General features: G+C 36.5%; 3 protein-coding genes across 4 annotated transcripts; 1 reads left to right on the plus strand and 2 right to left on the minus strand.

Annotated features, from left to right (window-relative positions):
* Positions 1-43: 43 nt before the first annotated feature.
* LOC110411041 (DNA topoisomerase, type IA, core) lies at positions 44-12,600 on the plus strand. The gene is made up of 22 exons (XM_021421041.2): positions 44-233; positions 601-1,305; positions 1,483-1,892; positions 2,312-2,966; positions 3,444-3,530; positions 4,121-4,167; positions 4,584-4,693; positions 4,792-4,892; positions 5,205-5,297; positions 6,360-6,443; positions 6,763-6,846; positions 7,071-7,139; positions 7,890-7,949; positions 8,459-8,530; positions 8,714-8,821; positions 8,923-8,999; positions 10,464-10,547; positions 10,707-10,818; positions 10,962-11,051; positions 11,525-11,590; positions 11,676-11,771; positions 12,181-12,600. Exons 1-22 carry the CDS (start codon positions 54-56, stop codon positions 12,319-12,321), a joined length of 3,531 nt encoding a protein of 1,176 aa, XP_021276716.1. The 5' UTR covers positions 44-53; the 3' UTR covers positions 12,322-12,600.
* Positions 12,601-12,720: 120 nt separating this feature from the next.
* Positions 12,721-18,361, minus strand: LOC110411043 (kinase with adenine nucleotide alpha hydrolases-like domain-containing protein). 2 transcript variants are annotated; one of them, XR_002444726.1, is made up of 11 exons: positions 17,672-18,361; positions 17,482-17,594; positions 17,154-17,275; positions 16,079-16,290; positions 15,938-15,995; positions 15,412-15,712; positions 14,959-15,060; positions 14,437-14,865; positions 13,461-14,219; positions 13,125-13,366; positions 12,721-12,866 (listed from the first exon to the last, which is right to left on the minus strand). XR_002444726.1 is itself a non-coding variant. In XM_021421046.1 (10 exons), exons 1-10 carry the CDS (start codon positions 17,868-17,870, stop codon positions 13,298-13,300), a joined length of 2,364 nt encoding a protein of 787 aa, XP_021276721.1. In that variant the 5' UTR covers positions 17,871-18,361; the 3' UTR covers positions 13,015-13,297. The 2 variants fall into 2 exon arrangements, 1 of the variants encoding a protein (XP_021276721.1); XM_021421046.1 differs by lacking the exon at positions 12,721-12,866 and having other exon boundaries at positions 13,015-13,366.
* A 25-nt stretch (positions 18,362-18,386) lies between these two features.
* On the minus strand, positions 18,387-20,604 carry LOC110411045 (protein kinase C-like zinc finger protein). Its single transcript, XM_021421047.2, has 3 exons — positions 20,328-20,604; positions 19,506-19,988; positions 18,387-19,432 (listed from the first exon to the last, which is right to left on the minus strand). Exons 1-3 carry the CDS (start codon positions 20,427-20,429, stop codon positions 18,851-18,853), a joined length of 1,167 nt encoding a protein of 388 aa, XP_021276722.1. The 5' UTR covers positions 20,430-20,604; the 3' UTR covers positions 18,387-18,850.
* Between the last annotated feature and the right edge of the window lie 515 nt (positions 20,605-21,119).

Raw genomic sequence — 21,119 nt, forward strand, 5'->3', positions numbered from 1 at the left:
GACCCATATCTATTTCTCTTTCACTTAAATAAAATATGATATTAAATAATGCTATGCCGAAGGAAAAACCCTGGGCCTCATCAACCTTAAACCCTGAAGCCTTCCTCTTTGTTTCTCCTCCAAACCCCAAATATAATTTGCGTCAAAGGATTCAAAGGGTAATGCAGAGGTGCTTGTTGTCTTCTTCTACTACTTCTTGTGCAGCACTGCGTCTTCACCCAGTGATGCCCAAGGTTTTTTGTTCTCATTTATCCTCAAAAGCAATTTCCATTTTTTTTTTGCTCCACTCATTCTCTGCCGTTGGAACTTGGAAAATAATGAATCTTTACTTCAAATTGGGTCTTTTACTTTCTATTACAATTCTCTTTTATCTTAGTTTTTACTATGTTATGCACTTTTATCGACTGTGGCGATAGAGTTTGTTTGGTCATTGATAAAACTAGAATTAATTTATTTTCAAACTCAACATATATGCATGTATATTTCATTTTGGAAAAATTTATTACTTTCCTTCATAATTGAGCTTGTAGTTAAAAGAATGCATCATAAATTTGATTTGCTGATTTATAAACTGATAGTGGCATTGGTGTTTCGTTGCAGTTGGAGACAGTCGAGATTATTTCTTTAAGACCATCTCACCTTAAATTTAGGAAACTCAGACCACCTTCAAGGCTCATGCCTAGCTACCCAAAACTTGGTCAACACTTGAATCTTTTCACAACTCTTCACAGTACCTCTACATATGCTTTGCTACCCAACCACTTAACTTATGCACTACCTCGTAATAGAAATATAATCTCTACATGTGCTTCTTTCAATCGTATCAGATCATCCTCAGCATGTGTGCCTCTTTCCATAAAGTTTTTTTCTCAATCCCCTCGATTGCCAACCAAGAATGATAGTATGGGTGTCAGAGATGGAAGGAGTAGTGGCTTCAGAGGGTTCAATAGGCATTGGAAGAAGCCAAAGGGAGTGGCTGCTCTCAATGCGATCAAGGGTGCACCTTTCCGATCACCTACTTCAACTTCACTGCTTAGCAATGCTAAGCTGGACCCTACTTCAACTTCACTTCTTAACAATACTAATCCGGGCTCTACTTCAACTTCACCGCTTACCAATGTTAAGCCAGAATCTAAAGTTAGTCTGCAAAAGAAAAAGCAGTTAAGAAGCAAGAAAAACAAGGAACCGATTTCTACCACTGTTGTTTCAGATGAAGCGCCTGTGGTGAATGGCTCTAAAACAGCTTCTCCAGGATGGACCTCTAATAATAGCAAAAATGGCCAGCGTCACATGCCGGCGTCAGAGGTTGGCAGTTAATAAATGCTATCAAGAAATGGGATTTATGGGGCTTTTTAATGTACATATTGTACATATGTGTGTATGCATACATACACATATGTATATCTATATCTACATCTCTGTGTGTGTGTGTGAGTGCGTGTAAAATTTTGTAATATTTTAACTAACACTGCAGTTTTCCAGAGAAATTCAACTGGGAAATTACGCACTGAAGCCCATGATGGTTCTGCTTCAACAGAACTGCAGTCCAAAACGAAAAGTAGGAGCTCCAGTAGAAAAAGACAACCAATGAAAGCAGTTAATGAGCCAGCTCAGAAACAGACACCACAACATATATCACAGGGACAAAGGCCATTAAAGCAGCTATATCCTCCCACTGGGAAGTCTGTTATGGTGGTTGAGTCTGTCACAAAGGCAAAGGTGATTCAGGGATACCTTGGTGATACGTTTGAAGTCTTGCCTAGCTATGGTCATGTTAGGGACCTGGCTGCTCGGTCAGGATCTGTGCGACCTGATGATGACTTTAGCATGGTATGGGAGGTTCCTAGTGCTGCATGGACACATCTTAAGAGCATTAAGGTTGCACTAAGTGGGTATGTTTTCACATCCGTTCCTAGCACTGCCAATGAAATTCTTGTGATCAATTTTTTGGTCAGAGGTCTTATGATCTAATTTACAGACATGTGACATTGCACTAAATGGGTGTCCTTTCATGTCCCTTTCTATCACTTCCAGTAAATTCCTGTTGATCAATTTTATGCTGTGAAGTCTTACGATCTGGTTTAAGCTATCCACATTTATGAGGTTGCTTAGTTGGGTATATTTTTCGTGTCCCTTTCTATTCCCTACAAAGAAATTCATCAGATCAGTCTTATCACCAGAAGTCTTATAATATAATTTAAGTGATACAGACATAGATGTTATTGTTATCATCTGTGATGGTTATCAATTTTTTCAGTTGTTTTTGTTAATATATTTTTCGATTTCTTATTCTCTTTGCCTTACTCCTCAGAGCAGAAAATCTTGTTCTTGCATCAGACCCAGACCGTGAAGGAGAGGCTATTTCTTGGCACATCTTTGAGATGTTGCAACAACAGGATGCTTTAGGTGAAAAACTTAATGTAGCAAGAGTTGTCTTTAATGAAATAACTGAGGCATCCATCAAAAGTGCTCTGCAAGCACCACGAGATATTGATGTTAACTTGGTTCATGCTTATCTTGCTAGACGCGCTCTTGATTATCTGATTGGGTTTAACATTTCACCACTATTATGGAGAAAACTACCTGGTTGCCAGTCGGCTGGACGAGTGCAATCAGCTGCCCTGTCTCTTATTTGTGACAGAGAAATGGAAATTGATGAGTTTAAGCCACAGGAGTATTGGACTATTGAGGTTCTGTTGAAAATTGAAGAATCAAATGTTCCAGTAAAAGATCATTCTTTCCCTGCACACTTGACTCATTATAATTCAAAGAAGTTAGGCCAATTCTCAATCAGCTCAGATACAGGGGCGAAGGATATTGAACAGAAGATTAATTTGGAAAACTTTCGAGTGATCAGCACTAAAAGAAACACAATGCGAAGAAACCCTCCCACCCCCTATATAACATCAACACTTCAGCAGGATGCTGCTAACAAATTAAATTTTCCTGCAACATATACGATGAAGGTTTGCAAGTTGTTAACCGGTGAAATTTTAGAATGTTCCTTTTTTACCCTCACTCTCTCTGTGATTAATTTTGGTTTGATAATCTTATCCTTTTGAAAGTTTCTAATTTTCTAATTTTCCTTTACTTTTGACTCATTTATGCAATTGTTCTTTTCTTTTTCTCCTTTGTGAAAGACTTTGTTTAGGTGGTGATGGCATTTCTTCCATGACGTGTTTAATTCTGTTTTGACTGCAGTGTTTGGTGTTAGTTCTCTGTAGTTGATTGATGAACTATTAAATGTTGACATATTTTATTTCTTCCTTTTTTTTAAAAAAGAAAAAGAAAAGAATTTCCAAAATTATATGTATGGTTTCTTACCTTCTTTTCTTTTTCTCTATTTCAATGTTCCTTTGACATCACACTTGCCCTAACATATGAATATCTGGTTGATGTTTCAGTATTTTTACTAGTTTTGCTTTCAAACTTTATAAATGCAGCTTGCTCAGAGACTTTATGAGGGGATTCAATTGTCAGATGGTAAGGCAGCCGGTCTGATAACATACAGCAGAACAGATGGACTACATGTGGGTACTCTTTTGTTTCTCTATTAGTTGGTTACTTTATGCACCATCTTTCAATTTTTCTAAGATAAGGAAAAAGCATATGCAAAATCATATGTAAGACCTGTTAGCAACAGTTGACATTGTTGTTGTAAATTTATTTTGGACTCATGGGAAGACAATAGTCAGACATTTCTTGTCCAAAATCAGTCAGCAAGGGTGGAGAACATTCTAGGTGACTTCTGCCATTGTGAGTGTTTGTATTGGATTTCATTTGTTTGTTGAGGGCATGCATCTTTTTATCTTGGCAAGACTGATACCTTATCTTGTATATATCCTCTTTCAGTTGATTACTTATTAGAGTGCTCCATGTTTTGTGTTCATACAATTGATGTGGAAATGAAAATTAGCTAATGTATTGCCTGCCATCTGCAGGATTATTTTGGTACAGTAGCATGCTACTGTGGTAGAACAAGGACTAACATCATAGTTTCGGTTGTATGAATATGTTGTTTATCATGTTCTCTTTGTTTCATGTGTCTATCTTAAATCTCTATGTCTTATTGGGGATCTTTTGGGGTTTCTAATACTTCTCTTTCTGGTTGTTGTGTTAGATTTCTGATGACGCTGTTAAGGACATTCGCTCCTTGGTTATGGAAAGGTGACTTAGGTTTATCTCAACCGTTTAGCTCAACAATTTTATCTTCTTTTCCCTACAATGCTAATATCCCTGTCAATGTGCCTATGCTGCTAAGCACATATATTTAACCATTTTTTTAATGCCAACTTTTGTTTGACATCTGTATGGTTGTTTAAAGAGAATAATTGATATATTATCAATATCTGTGACATATATTTTTGTGTATCCTACACTTTTACCTCTGTCTTCTAATTTATTGTTATGGTCAAACAGTTATCAATTTTTTTCTTTTTTAATTCGTAGTGCAATAAAATATGTTATTGCATTTTTCCTTGATTTGCACCTGTTAATTGTAGTTTAATCTCCTCCGTAATTAATTTGACAAATTTTCTCTTTCTCTAACTTATTTGTTGTTAATAAGAACTTAATTTCTGCAGACATGGATCGAGTTTTACCCCAGAAAGTGCTCGCAAGTATTTTAAGAAGGTGAAGAATTCTCAAGAGGCTCATGAAGCAATTAGACCCACCAATATTCGGAGGTTACCATGTATGGAAATAAGTTCTTTTCTAGTTTGAACTGTAATGCACAGATTATATTTTATACTGTGAAAATCTCACTGCCAGATATTATATTCTTAATGTCAGCAATGCTTGCTGGAGTACTTGATGAAGATTCATTGAAGTTGTACACTCTTATTTGGTCAAGGACTATGGCTTGTCAAATGGAACCTGCAACCATAGAGCAGGTTGGAATGTAAATTTACATCATATGTTTATATGGTGATTCTTTGCTTCATTTAAATTAAAACTTCAATCAGAATAAGTTGGCTTGATTAGTTACCATCTTTTGGTGGAAAAAGGCTGCAACGATCTCTTCCTCTGGAGAAATCTTCTTTTTCTCTTTTTAAATTGGATCCTATATTACTTGCATGTGGTTTATCTTTCTCTTTCTTCTTTACAGATGTAGACATGTATCCAATGGTCTTGTTGGTATCTGCATAATTGTTGACTATTATACTATTATCTATATAACACCTACCGTTAATTGTTCTAAGCAGATACAACTTGAAATTGGGAATAGTGATGAGTCCATCATTTTCCGATCTGCATGCTCAAGAGTAGAGTTTCTTGGATATCAGTCTGCTTATCAGGTATAATTATGGTATTTCCAGTGGGCTTTTTTTATTCTGCGTACTATTTCTGACCACTTCTTTCAGCCTGTAATGTGGATGAATGTGGGACACCTTCTTGTTGAACTTGACAATCTGAATGCATCATGGTTGTTTCAATGGTTCAATTTAACAGTTGCTTGTTTCAATTTTAATGTGCAAGGTTGTCTACTTTGTCCATGTCTATAGTATAAAATCACAGATGTTGGTAAATTCTTTTTTGGACATAAGAAGGCATCAAACTATATTGTATTTCTAAGTTTTCCATTTTTATTTATTAGTGTATATACTATATTTTAGTTGGTTATAAAGTCTCCTAAGTATAATCTATTTATGTTTCTTAATTCTAATGGTATAAAATCACTCGTAACTTGAGTTAATTATTTTAATTAGTTAATGAGGAAGCATGACTCTCATGAAAATTGAATTTCAATGTGTTGTGAGATTTCTTATTTTTGCTTTGTTTGTATTCCCCAAGTTTAATATTACTAAATTCTTATAAATAAGACTGAAATATTGTTACTTATTTGTGCTACAATCTCAATATTATAGGAATTTAAAATTATTATAAAAGGAAATTAATCAAGGATGGAAATATGCTAGTTGGGAGATTGAATTAACTAGTACTTTATTTTATATTTTATGGGTTTGGTTGCAATTTAGCATATATTTAGGCTATTTTAGATTATTCTGGTTATTTGACATTAATTAGTATTTTATTCCATTTCCAAGTATTAGGGCTGTAGGTTATAATTTTGCAGTTTATTAGGGTTTAGTTATAAATACTCATGTTATTTTAGTTTCTGGGAGGTTTTGGATTGAAATTGGTATGGTAGATAGTTGTGTATTTAATTATTGATATTTGAGTATTTTGATTGAGATTTCAGATTATTTATTGAGTGATTTGATTTGAGAATACTTTTCTATATTAGAAATGTATTAGCAGCATAAAGAATCACTTGTAACACATGTAACATGATTGCTAGTGTGTTCTAAAAATATTGATATTTTTTCTATTTATTTTATTTTATTTTAATTTTTTAGGATGTTGAAGCTGAAACAACCAAATTTAAAAATAATGAGCCAAATGAGCATGCTGAGGCTTTTGGAATTCTTAGTTCCTTGAAGGTACTGATTCTTCAGTTTTTCTATTGGTTATTTGAAATTTTAATATTTTGACTACCTTGATGCATCCATCTTAAACTTTCCATTCTATTATATTCCTCAGCTTGCCTTTAGGCTTGGTTGCTTATGTCATCTTTTTAACTACTTTTCATAGGGTATCAGTGTTGTTTTAGAGGTTTGTAATGAGATAATATATGGCAGTGGGCTGCTCCCTGTTGCCATTAGATCCTGTAGCAATGTGTTGTGGTGATTTTGATAGTGTTGGTAATTTCTTACTTTTGTTTTTTTATTTTGTGCTGTTATTAACTAATTTGTTTACTAGAAAGGGGATCAATTGTATCTTGGTGAAGTAGAGCTCAAGCAACATCATACTCAGCCTCCAGCACGCTATTCTGAAGGATCATTGGTACGTCTTGTCAATTTTGCAGGGATCATGATTGTTTCTTTTCTTTACATTTTTGCATGTGTTTCTTTGGTGTGGATGATTTAAAATGTCCAACTACATTTCCTTTTAACTTCTTTCTCAGCACATGTAATATGAGCTGAGGAAGGGAGATACTTAATTGCTTATGCTTGCGTTTTATCTTTTTCACTGGAGCTTTTTTATGTCCATAATGCTGCACTTTACAGGTTAAGAAACTGGAGGAACTTGGGATTGGAAGACCTTCAACATATGCATCTACGTTGAAAGTTTTGCAGGTTACTAATTGTGTGGAATGATCAAATTTCAAACTCACCTATATCTGATTAGAATTGACGTTAGCTCGAGGTTTTAATTTCAAATTCCAGATCTGTGCTTGTTATTGAAAATGATCTAAGCGGCTCAATAACAGAATGCTCTTGTTTGAAGGCAGCGGTTAATAACATGCATTCATGTGCATGCATGCACATTTCTAAAGCTTGATCATCACATTAAGACACAAATAATAGTTTTTGGTTGGCAACTCAGTTAAACTAGTGTAATGGAGCAAAATATTTTGCATTTAAAATTTAGTGAAATTTAACTATTTAGAATTGGTAGGGGCATCATGAACATACTGGAATTATGCCTCTCCACTTTCTCATAGCAAGGACAAAGATAAAATGTTACATCAATTTGATGTTTGAGCAGTCAGAACGGCCTAATTCAGTTGAGAATTGTTAATTTCTGTCAAAACCTAGTTGAATTTAATTCCTTGTGTTGGAGTCTTTAGTCACTCAGAAGAAGCTTATCTGCTTTGTTTCTTTCTTATGGCAGACAAGCTTGTGAATAATTCGTAAAAAACAAGAGAAGTAATAATTATTTTATAGTTTGATTGTTCTTCTCGTGTATTTTGATGCCATAGATTTTATGATATGTGCAATTTTTCCCGCCCTTTTGTCTGCAACTCTCACAGTTTCTTGGACTTATTTACCTCTACTTTCGTATTGACATGGCATATTCTAACATCCTATTCTTTGTTAAATCAGGATAGAAACTATGTGACAGTGAAAAATCGTGTACTATATCCTGAATTTCGGGGTCGCATGGTATGTTGTGGCCTTCTTGCTATATTTGTGGTTTACTATACTTGTGCTTTTGCATAACTTAATAGGTTAGAAAATTTGTTTTTATCATATTAATAGTAGGTACTAGGTAGATTTTGGTATGTGCATAAAAAGTACATCTCAAATGGATGCTTTGATGCTTGTTAAAACCTCCAATCCAGGATTGGAACATGTAGGGAATTAATATTTCAGGTGAAACTGACAATACACAGTTCTTACTGCAATCAGTGATAAGTAGTTGTCCTTGTAGCAAATATAAGGTGAAATTTGATTTTGTAGTAGAAAGCACAATCAGTCTTCAAGCACATGTTATTTGGTCATTTGCTTTGGAACATTTATTGAACCTACAGAATTAGACTAATTTCAAGTTTGCTGTTGGAACATAGTAATTACTTTATGTAAACATTTTGGGCTTATAATTAATTCTTATTAGTGATTCATAAGTGTGCTATTAAATCTAGTCTTCTCTAATATTTTGGGGTCATGTCTAGGTATCAGCATTTCTCTCACACCATTTTTCCGAGGTCACTGACTACAGTTTTACTGCTGATATGGAGACAGAGGCAAGTTGCAAACTGCTTGGTGGTTGTAGTATACAGTCTTTTCAGTTTTATAGTTTTAAAATGTTGATTCTTTAACTTAAATAAGTAGATTATCATTTTGATTTGGAAATCTTTGGAATGTGTTTGATTTCTTTGTTAAAATGCTGCTATTTACTTGTTTTCACATGTCGCTTGTACTTTCAGCTTGACAATGTTTCTGCTGGCTTAACTGAATGGAAAGGCCTACTCAGGGACTACTGGACACGTTTCAGCTCGTATTGTAGCCGTGTTGAGAATGTTCATATTCATCAGGTATTCTAGGGCTTCTTAATCCCTTACCTACTTGTCACATTTTTGGATCTTACAATATTTCCATTTCAAAATTGTAGTTGTTATAGTAAGTCATAATGCAGGTGGAAAAGATGTTGGAAAAGACATTTGGAGATTTCTTGTTTGCTTCTCTCCCTAATAAAAATAGGATGTGTCCAAGGTATGCTTTTTGACTTCTCGTTGCTTCCATGTGCTTCAACTATTGAATTTGAAAAAAAATGTAAGATAAAAGAATAGAAAAGAAGAAGAGTAAAGACTATTTGTTAAGATAAATTTCTTGCAAACCTCCTTGGTGAAAATAGTCTTTTATGGTTCAATATGAACTCTGAAGCCTTTTAAGATATCCATAAGGGCTTGTTTGGCGTGCATTGGTCTGATTGTTTAAAGATTTCTACCATACTTTTCCTTGTCTGTTTGTCTTTTACTAGAAGAATAGAGAAACTTGGGTATATGAATAGGATTACACAATCCTGTGGAGACAGAAAGGATTGGATGAGAATAGTATTATGCAAATAAGAGAAAAGTATGCATGAACAAAGAATAAAATGACATGAAGACAATTTACACGTCAAGTTTGGCTCACTTTATCCCATCTTTGAACCTACACACAAATCTCCACTGAAGGTTGTAAGCTTGATTTTAGTACATCCCTTGTCAATTTCCTTGCAAGTTAATACAATATTATTTGGCGGCTACTATGTAATCCTTAGATTTTTATTTCTTTTTATAACTCAATAAGGGGTTAGGTATGTGCATCCTTTTAAACGCTAGAAAATGCAGTAGGGAAACCCCCTCCTCTCTAATTAAGTTGATGTTTATCCAGTTCTGGCATAACATGATGGAAACCCTATATCCAACAATGAGTTTGGTGAAACTTCGAGCTTGGAAGAAAATTGTTGGCAGATGCTGTTAAGTGGTGTTATGCCATATCAGTTAGGTTTGGTGGTTTATGGCCATGTATTCAAGTTAAGCATATATGCCTATTCTCAACCTTGATATGAGAGGATAGGCTATTTGTTGCAGCATTTGTTATCATATTTGTTGTTTGTTGCGACACATTTATTGTCCTCTGCTGATTTGTCTTTGCTAGTGTCAGGCTACCATGCTACACATGCAAATGTAGTGACAAAAGCAGGTTTTATTGCAAATATTGTTTGCCCTTTATAAAAGATGTAACACAATTATAAGATTTGGGTAAGAAATGTGTTGGAGGAAAAAGCAACTCAGTTTTAACTGTATGTGAATGGCTTCATTGTGGGTTCCAACCAAAGCCTTTCCAACCTCTATTCATTTGGAGCTAAAAATCCATTTCAAAACAACAATAAAACAAACAGTTCCCGAAGAATATTATGTTTTTGTCTTTTTCCTTCTCTTTTCTTTATCTTGCTTGTTTTCACACAAATATAACTCCTTCGATAATGAGAGAAACACTGCACACTATGGAAGTATACCTTTATGTCATTTTTTTTGGAAACAACTTTTAACTTCGCAAGGAAAAGGATAAGAGATTCAGTTAAGCACAGATATTTGTTGCCATATATTTAGCTTTCATATATATATGTTATTTTAATCAGTTTCACTCTTCAAATAAAGCTTGCCATAACCTTTTCCTTCCTTGTTTCAGTTGCATGGACGGAACATTAATTTTCAAAGTAAGTAGGTTCGGTGCAGGCTATTTTATAGGGTGTAACCAACATCCAAAGTGCAAGTAAGTGTCAAGCAGTATGATATTAACTTGGTTTTGATACATACATACATGTACTTGTGTGTGTGTGTGTATGTATTCTGTACGTTAGACCTGGCAAGAATCTAGCAGTTGTATTTATCTGTTTGATGATTAGGTTGATTTTTTTGGATTTTTATATAGGTATATTGCTAAGACATTATATGGTGATGAGGAGGAAGAAGAGAGCCCTCAAAAGGGCAACTCTGTTGAGGAGCCGAAATTGTTAGGCCTTAATCCAGGGTCCAATGAAAAGGTTTGCTTTAAATCTTGGTCTTTGTATTGGTTAACAAGAATTTGGATCCTCATTTTCATTTTCGTTTGTTGTTTCCATTTGTTATTAGTAGACACTCAAATTATTTCTTCATCTATTCTGCCTCCTCCCCCCTCCCCAAACAGGTTTTCTTAAAGAATGGCCCTTATGGATACTATGTACAGCTTGGTGAAGACAGGATGGGTTATTTACCTAAGCGATCCTCTGTTTCTCATGTATGGTTATACCTTTTATAGCATTCCACTAAACCTAAAAGACCTTTTGATATTTGCATTGTTTCCTAGATACTTGTGCTGATTTTTGTTTCCTAAAAGAGCTGATCAGGTCATATCTCTTTTCTTGCTACAAAAGCACCTTCTCATTTGTTGCTATAAAAGCACTTTCAGTTAATTTAACACCAGCTAGATAAAACTTTAGATATAGCTCTCCTAGCACTCCCTTCTTTTTTTTTTGATAAGTAAAAGATAATTGAAAAAGTTCCAAATGGTGGTGTGATCTAGTATACTCAATGTAAACAGGAGAAGTCAGTTGTGAATGTAAGGGCTTTTACATGGATTAATGCCTCTTTTTTAGCCTATAAGTGACCCTGTAAATATTATTTTATAATTTTTTGGTCACACCTGTAAATACTCTTTGATATATGGCAAACTGGATAAAAACCAATCTTCATCTTGCTTTTTCCATTTAGATAAAGAATGTGGACTCTATCACCCTTGAAGATGCTCTCGAGTTGCTACGATACCCTGTGACATTGGTATGCTAGTCCATCTCTAAAGTGAGTTTTGTTTTTCTAATGCTGCTAATTTTCCTTGAACTTCAATTTTTTCACATCTTGGCAGGGAAAACATCCTAAGGATGGGCACCCTGTGATATTGAAGCTTGCAAAGGTCGGATTTTCAGTTCGCCATCGACGCACCATTGCTTCTGTTCCTAAGGTAAGTTTTTATTCAAGTGATGGTGACGGAAAAATGTTGTTGTTTAGTTTGTGATTTATTTGCCATCAATAACTGCCCTGAGGTCTTCAAAAATAATGTTGCTTGATTATGCTGTCGTTGGCATGGGAGGCAGAAGATCTAATATTGGTGCATCAATGCATATAGACATTCCCATGGAAGGTTTCTGGGAGATGTAAGCCAAAGGTATCAGAATATCAAGAATATATATATATATATATAATATCAGGATGATGGATGTCAAGAAGAAAATGTACAATTTTAGTGGGGTCTGTCATGAAGTTGTTGATTATATTTAACTTTTGCAAGCTGTCAGATCTGGCAGCTTTTAATGCATCCAACCTTTTGAAAACTAATTCTAATGTGGTGGGAAATTGAAACATGAGTGTAGAGTATGAAGCCGAAAGATGTCACCCTAGAGAAAGCATTGGAGCTTTTGTCAAGTAAAGATGTGAGACGATCTGGGCGACCAAAGAACAAACCAAAGGTTGAAGAAGCTTGTAACCTAGAGGAGCAGAAGCTTTTGGGATGAGTAGAAGCTTTTTCGTGACTGCTTGCCTGTGGAAATAGGCATCTCCAGGTTCATTTGACAGAAACAGAGGTGTGAATAATTGGCATAGCAATGATAAATTAGGTTGTAAGGTAGGCCAATTTTGTAGGGTTGGCTTAAATATATAAATGGTTTTTTTTCTTGATTTCTGATTGATAATTGGACTGAAAGTGTTTGTATTTGAAAAAATGTAAAAATAATATGATGAGGCCTATATAATGATAAAAAAAAAAATTCAATCTTTATGGACATTATACTCTGGATAAATGATTTCTATAATCAATTCATATTTATGAAGTGTGAAGTGTGAAGTGTGAAGTGTGAAGTGTGAAGCGTGTGAGGGCGCATTACATTGATATGGCGAGAAACTGCTGCCAAGGATGAGTTTCGTATTCCGGATAAGGAAATCCTATGGGGCATGTAATTCAACTTTGTAAAGAAATGTGATGGGAGAAGGGCCCTTGATGATTTAACTTGTCATGTGGCTTCTGCTGCATTTTAATTAATCGGTTATTAGTTGGTCGTACCTGCGAAACGTGGTTCAACTGTGACGGTCAGATTAGGGTCTACAAAATTACCATAACTACGAAATGATTAATAAAGGATTTTCTTTCTTCACGAGCAAAAAGTATATTTACAAAAAAGACAGGTCCAAAAAGAACACAATGATCCGCATTCCACTTCTCTCGTGAAAATTAGTTCCAGTGCCAATCAAAGCAAATTATTCGACAATTTTACTTCATATATATAGCACTACTAGTTATGAATTATGATCTCTTCATTACCTTTTTTAATGTCTCGTTTGTGACCTCATCATTGGCTCTCTGTGACTGTACATGTTTGAGGTGAGAAACGGACAAGGAAAAAATAAAACTCCAAGACAGTATTCATATTTTGACTTAAAATTACCTACAAAAACTAAACTTGTTAGGTCAATCTTTCCTCCTGCGAATACCTATCAATTCTCGTTGGAAGGACTTCTTGAGCCATCATCCGACTGCGCAAAGTTAGGACAACTGGTATGCTCCTGAAAAGAAAAACACAAAACAAAACATCAAGATTTAGCTAAAGACGGGAATATGATGATATGGTTAGAACTGCCTGGTAATAAATCAACTCACTAGTTGTAGCGAAACTTGGCTATAGTTAGGTGAGTGTCCTGGACTCCCAGTTTGCAAAGTAGGATGCATGGTATCTTCAGCAAGTGCTCTCCATCTGTTAAGTTCTGGCAACACAACTTTGCCGAGATCGGGTCTGTCTTTCCGCCTTAGCTCTGCACACTTGAGTGCAATGTTTGCGAAGCTCATGGCCTCTTCAACCGGCCAATCAGGAATAACTGGGTCAAGCATTTGCTCAAAGTTCCCCTTCTCAATAGCCCGTTCCACATGGTGAGTCAATCCCATTGGTGGTTTTGCTGTTATTATTTGTAGAAGCATGATCCCAAGGGAGTATATGTCCGACTTTATTCCCAGCATGCCTGTCTGCTGGTACTCTGGATCTATATAGCAGAAAGTTCCTGCCGTGGAGGTCATTCGATACTGCGTTGCATTATCAGCCACGGATGGAGGAACTAGTCTGGCCAACCCAACATCACTAATCTTGCTCACGAAGTTGCGGTCCAGTAAGATATTGGCAGGTTTCAAGTCACGGTGGACTATGGGTTCGGGTTTGGTCTGGTGGAGGAACAACAAGCCCGTTCCAATTTCGGCTGCAATTCTGAACCTAAGCTGCCAAGAGAGAGGTGGAGTGTTTCCTCTCCTGAAGAGACGGTCCTCTAAGCTTCCGTTAGACATGAACTCGTACACTAGGCATCCATACTCTGGGCAGGCTCCTAAGAGGAGAACCATGTTTGGATGCCGTATGCAGCTTAGCACCTCCACCTGTAAATTAAGTACTGTCCATAATTCCATAGATTATATAGTAAACCAACAAAATGAATCTCAGAATACACTGAAAGTACTTCAAGTTACATATCCAAATAAATAAATAAATAAATAAAGTGCTTCAAGTTAAGTTTTCTCGCGTTAATAACTTCTGAAGACATAACCATATAAAAAGCACAAACATTTCCAAGTGCACCGTGACCTTGTCACATACCTCTTGTTGAAACTGCGACCTTCCTTGAGCTGCATCCGGACGCAAAACCTTAATTGCAACGGGAGTATGGTCTAGACGACCTTTATACACGGGCCCATAGCCCCCTTCTCCAATCTTGAGAACCTCTGAGAAGAATTCAGTCGCAGCTTCAATCTCCTCAATCGTGTACTTCCTGTACCTGGAATCTGAATTTGCTAGTGCATCAAGTGCCTTTCTCTTCTCCTCTGATTCCTTGAGCGCTTTCATTTCTGCGTTAACTCTTTTCTGTGCTTCAAGTTCTGCAATTCTCTGAGCTGCTTCAGCGGCCTCAATTGCTGCTTTTGACTTAGCTTTCTCCTTTTCTGCTATTGCTAATGCAGCTTCCTCAGCCAGTCGGGCCTCTTCCAATCTCCGCTCCTCTTCCAATTTCCACAGCTGGAGTTCTCTTGCCTGTAATGTAACGCACAAAATTTTATAATCTGTAAAAGTATGTTCAGGCCTTGTGACGTAGCACTGCAAGTGGATATATATTAATTGTTTAACCTTTTGTTTTGCTGTAAGTGCTTCTTTGCAGGCTGAACTGTACATTTCCATAGTTTGCTTGAGCTCCAGCTTTAGCCTCCTCATTTCAGCTTCCACATCATCCTGCAGATTTCATCGAAAAATAGAAAAATCATCCACGTTACTATAAATCTCCAAAAAGTATCTGTTTATGTAAGATATTTTATATATCTGCCTTGAGTGAAAAGCAGCGGCTAGAGAGGCGTTGATAATAATATTTTGGTCTAACTCGATCAGAAAATACCTAGATATATGCATATATTATAAGCATAGAGAATGTACATCCTCATATCAGGCATGTCGAGTTGTAAACACAATTATGTCGCGTTAGTTGACCATTGCCCCTTTTAGCTGAACTGCGTTGGGTAGGCTGTATGCCCCTTCTAACGTAAATGGAGAACTGAAGTCATCGAGTAATTTAATTTATCTTCTTACCATTGATGCCGATGAGTTTGATAATTTGTCACTGTCCTGCGAAACTGATGAAATGTTAGGTGGAGAGCTAATATCCACCGATTTCCGTCCGAACTGCATTGACTCCAAGCTAACATTACTTTCAATGTCTGAAACGTTCGAAAGCCTTGGAGCAGTGCGGATTGTTTCTTGGTTATCGTAAAATGTGGGAAACATACGGTCAATGCTTGGCCTGCCAGAGGTGACAAAGGATATGTCTGTATCCGGAATAGGAAGGTCCGGATATGATTTCCCGTTTAGGCCTCTCCTGGTGAAAGGTGACCTGTATCACATATTACTAAATAATTAAGTAATAGAATAAATTAGTTATGAGTACAGATCTTCCGTTTATTATTTTAGATAAAAAAAAAAAAGGAAAAGAAAGAGAGATAGATAGGTAGAAACAGAGAGACAGATAATATGTAGAAGGAATCGTGATAGGAGCTGCTAAAGAAAGATTAAAGATTTAACTATTGCTCATTTTGGGGACCCTGGGAGTGTTGCTTACCTGAAGGATTCCATGGAATCACTGGATTTACGGGGTGGCTCAAGTCGCGGCTTTTCAACTGTTCAAATTATTCACAGATTATTTTAAAATTGACCAATGGTGGAGATAACTTGCACAAAAGCTTGAAGCAAGGGAACAGACCTCTCAAACTATTAGCAGGCAGGATATGCGACTCTGGAGGAGTTGGTTTTAAGCTGGATTGGTTAAGAAGGTGATTACGCAATGGGGAGATAGCTGGCGCTGGACGGGAGGATGATCGCATGGATGAAATTTTGCCTTTGGATATGACATACACACTACAAAAGTCTGGTGCACCTTTTGATACCATTCCAGGAATATCGGCCGCTTTGAATCTGCAGAGACAAACTTTTTTGAAGTTAAAGGAACTTCCAGAGAAATTTATGCGTCATTGTAAATGACTTCACAAAGCAGTAAAAGATCAACGTTCTCCTAGATCGCTGATGCAAATCATGATCGTTTTTTCTCCATAGCCATGGAGGCAGGGTTTTGGATGATAAACCAACATGCTTTATTCGTTGAAGCATCTGATGTTAGTCCAGATTGTTCTTCCTAGTATATTAGAAGGAATATACTGCCTTATTGACCCAAAAAATCAAATTGATCATCAATGCTGTTAATGAATCCTACATTTTGCAAACAAACTTGTCTGTTACCTAAAATTGATTCCTTCAAAAGAGACAACTTAATCTTAAATCATTTTGTTTAGCCCAAAAATACAAATCCTAAATCATTTTCAAAGTACAAAACATAAAACTCAGTTCTATTTCATTCAGTTGAAAGGCATTGAATCTTCATCAGATTATGATGATAAAAACGAGATTCCACCTTCATCGCGGAAGGAGATCCCACAGGTTTGCCTGGATTTAATTTTTCATTGCATACGCTGTCTTTGACAGGAAAACCAATATGGTTACTTTCAATTTATAGCTTATTTGCAAACATATAACATGATCATGCAAGAAAATCCCGTAATCCAAGTCCTCTGCTGAAGTCTAATGTAATGCCATTACTGTCCAAAGCAAAAGACTAGAATTCTGGACATGCTAGCTGCATCTGTATCGGTATTCTTTCCTGTTGAAAGGTACATCGATTTTATTATATCCAAATTGACTGTTTCTTTGGAAATTTCAAAGATCATAGTTTGGAAAAGTCAATTTTGTTGATGAGGGCTGACGTTAGCATAGGACATACATACCTAAGAAAGCCTGTTTTTGTCGAGGCACCAACGACCAAAACCTCAATTGCAGCCTGAGTGACATATTCAATCAATGCTTTTGCTACGTCTGTCTCTTCTAGAACAACATCTTTGCAATGTATCTGAAGTCAAAATTGCTTGTCATCCAGAGTTAATTATCTATAAGATTCATTTGCTGAGTGCAAACTGCAAGTATTTCAAAGCGCTGCTAGGGGTATTTTAGTGCAGATCAAGTAAAATTTTTAAATCATTGCTGAATTATTGAGATCATTATTAAGAGAGAGAATGTCCCAATAAAGAACATATTAATTAAATCTACCAAACTCACATCTTTACGAGTACAAAAGCAACGGAAAGGAAGGAAAAGTTCCCTGGTCTGAGGATCAGGATCTTTACATACCAATGGTAAGTCACCATTGATATCAGAAATTTGGTTCAACCCTGTACCAGAAAAAGAAGTTTTTGTAACCCTGCAGTCGAAAGAGAAATGTGATTTTTGTTGTAGAATACGAACGTACGAGGTGCAGGGAGAGGCGAGGCGGAGAGAGAGAATGGCTTGACTTTCACATGGATGAGAACGACGGTGTGGCCTTTTTGCAAGAGATGATCAATTGCCCATTTGAGGGCATTTTGGCTGTTTTTGTCCTTGTCTATGGCCACTGCCACCAACCCGTTTGATCCTTCTCGCCTTTCGCCATAACTTCTCGGTGTCCACATATCTTTCTTCAAACTTGTTTGTATTCTTCCAATCGTTTTTCTTTTTTTATTTGGTACTGAAAACCAATAAAAGATCGAATGTAGAGCTTGTTTTCTACAACCTGCTACTTCCTTTTTTTCCTCGTTGGTGTCGTTTTAAAAGTTCTGGACTTGCTTCAAACAAAGCTTTTAACTCCTATAAGTAAGAACCCTTTGAACAAGATGCTTGTTAAATTGTTTTCTTTGTTGATCTCCTCATCTCTCTCAAAAGGCCAAGAGAGAGAAAGAAGGGCTCACAGTATCCTGTTTCTGCATCCTTTCATTTTTTCCGATGTGACAAGAAAATGAAGGATTTTCAACCTATCTCCCTCCATTAGATATTTCTCCCTTGTTTTATTTTGGGTTAATTTGATAAAAATAAACTTGAAATGCCCGCAAAAATTTCACCACACAAATCTGTCTTATGTCGCTGTCTATGAGAGAGCACCCTGCTTTTGCGGACAGAAAGGTGTTTGACCTCTTATACCATTTGTCCATGTTTCAGGTAGTTACCGTCCAAGCGACAAAGCCTCTTTCTTCCCTTTGCTTCTAGTATGTTGTCCTCTAAATTACCCACATACATCATCATTTTCCTCGAATATAACTGACAGATAGTTCAACATATGTCCCAATCTTAGAACACAGCAGGCCGGAGATTATGGCTGTGTAGTATTTAATAAAGCCGAAGTAGAACACAGATGCAAATGCAATCAATATTGATCCGAATTAATGGACAAGAAATATAAAGTAAACAAAAACGATTCTCGCAAGCAAACTCATGTATTCCAAACCTATATCAGTTTCCAAGATTAATAAGAATGATGATGTATCATGCAGACTGAGGTCACAAAGTGTAGCAGCATTTATTCCCTCGAGATGCAGAAATACTCGTTCTCCATAATAACATGAGGCTGCACATCTCTCACTCAAGACCTTTATATATATATCTATATATATCAATCTTAACATGCTTCTTCGACACAAGTTGGATGAAGGTCGTAGTCACACACATCACAAGAGAATGCCCAGAACCTCCCTTGTCTTTTGCAATAATCACACACATATGCTCTGGCCATGTCCAATTTAAGCACGTGCTCATGCTTTGTGTCTTGGATTTGGTGAGGCAATGCATCTCCTTCCCTTTTCAAGGTTGTTTCTATCTCTGCAATACTTGACTGGGTGAATGGGAAAGCTTTTGCACCATACAGGGAGATAATGGTCTTCCCATTTGTGCTAATGGTTTTCCCATCTGGTCCAATTAGAACTAATGCGGGAATGGCTTTGATGTTGAAGATCCTACAAAGATCGTGTCGCGTCCTATCATCAAATGGAAGAGCCAGCCATGGCATACCGCTTATATTCAGGTCAAATTCATTCTGGTCTCTATCTGTAGAAACCAAAATAACCTCAAAACATCCTCCCCTGCTGTTCAGTAGCTGTTTGTACGCTTCTACAAGCTGTGCGGTGAAGGCACGGCAGGGAGGACACCAGTGTGCACCAAAGTAAAGGCCTATTGTCTTCCCGACAAGTTCAGATACCAGTATCTGCAATACCGAAAACAGGTTCATTACCGATACGTATATTAATTGTATAAAAAACACCTGTATTATTAATTACCTTTCCATTATCTCTAGAAACAACGTAATTCCGTCCTTGATGTGCCAAAAGTTGTTCTACTTTTCCTCCTTGACGCTTCGAATCATCGGAAGCTTTCAATTCGTCTCTTCTCTTCCTAGTGAAGGGAAATGCATCTTCACCATAGTCTTCGACTAATCCAATCAAGTCTTCTTCCATTGATTGTCCATCTGAATTTAATGGAATAAGCGAGGGAATGCGAACAACATTAAACCTTTCACCTAATTTGTTTTGCAAATTTACATTGAATGGGACGGTAAGCCATGGCATGCTCTTGAAGTGCTCATTGAATCCATCCTCATCGTGGTCAAAGGAAATAAAGACAATCTCAAGCCCTTCGCCTCGTGATTTTAACATGTTATACAGCTGCACCAGTTCCGGAATAAAAGTTTTGCAGGGCCTGCACCAGTTGGCAGAGAAGAATAGGCAGACCGTCTTCTCAAGATCAAATGAAGTTAAGGGTACCTAAACACATAAAACCTTAACAAATTAATGAAGTTAAGGGCACCAAAACACACATACGTATCTCTATTCAGTTAATTTGATCTGAATTAAGCAGAGCCCATTTTTTATTTTTTGATAATTCGACCCATATTCCTTTTGAGCATTCTAAGAATCCAATCACTACATAATTAAATTTCTGTTCTCACCAATATAATTATTCCTGTCAGCTAAATTTAAGATAATAAAAATTCCCAAGAGAAACTAAGCTCATTGAAAATTTAAAGAGCCATGACTGATCCGAGTGAAAATTTGCATCCGAGACTTGAGAGAGAAAAGAAAAAAGTTGCTTCGCAGGAGTACCTCTCCTTCACTGGATAAAAGGAAGTCAACCCCTTGAGATGCTAAGATGGTGGTGAAGTCGGCTCTGGGCATACTTTTGGCCTGATAATCAGGCTCTGCCATGACAACTGCACGCAGGAGTTGGCTGCTGTACTCTTTTCTCAAACTCGCTAATGACGAGGCAAAACACTAACTTTGCAAGGTTTTGTGCAGACGGTTTCTAATCCTTGTTTGTAGTAATATGTTTTTTTCTTAATTTCAAAGGCTTATAGAAGGTAGGGAGCGCTTCATCATCATATTCTGCTACGCAACTTATAATACTTTGTGGCCAATTTCATTGTCAACATGCAGAGCTAGAATATTCCACGAGCATTTAAGGGACGGATGAGAATGCAGAACATTTTTTCAGGGAATTTATTGTTTTCATTGTCATATATAACAAAATGTCACCTCAGTATTCCTTTTTAATTATTTCATTTTAAGAGTAGGGCCCAAAGTTTTTACGAAACTATTTCAAAAAAACTTAATAAATATCGGTGATTTTTCTTCGTTATAAAGCAAAATGTAAGACCAAGGTCACACATCCATATAGTAGATAATTTGACTAATCGAAACATAGCTTTGAACCTAGGCTACACATTTTCATTTTTTTTCCCAGTGTTTTTCGGTTCCTTATATCCAAACAACGATTCCTAATTTTTTTCAACCCTAAAGCCATATAATTACATGATGCGTGGGTTAAAAGAAGAACAAAAAAACAAAAACAAGAGAAAAGACCATAGATGTGTTTGATGAGATTTCAAAGGAATCAAT

The sequence above is a fragment of the Theobroma umbraticum genome, unplaced genomic scaffold, assembly GCF_002168275.2.
Source record: "Theobroma umbraticum cultivar Fairchild unplaced genomic scaffold, ASM216827v3 scaffold_56.0, whole genome shotgun sequence".
Taxonomy (NCBI): domain Eukaryota; kingdom Viridiplantae; phylum Streptophyta; class Magnoliopsida; order Malvales; family Malvaceae; genus Theobroma; species Theobroma umbraticum.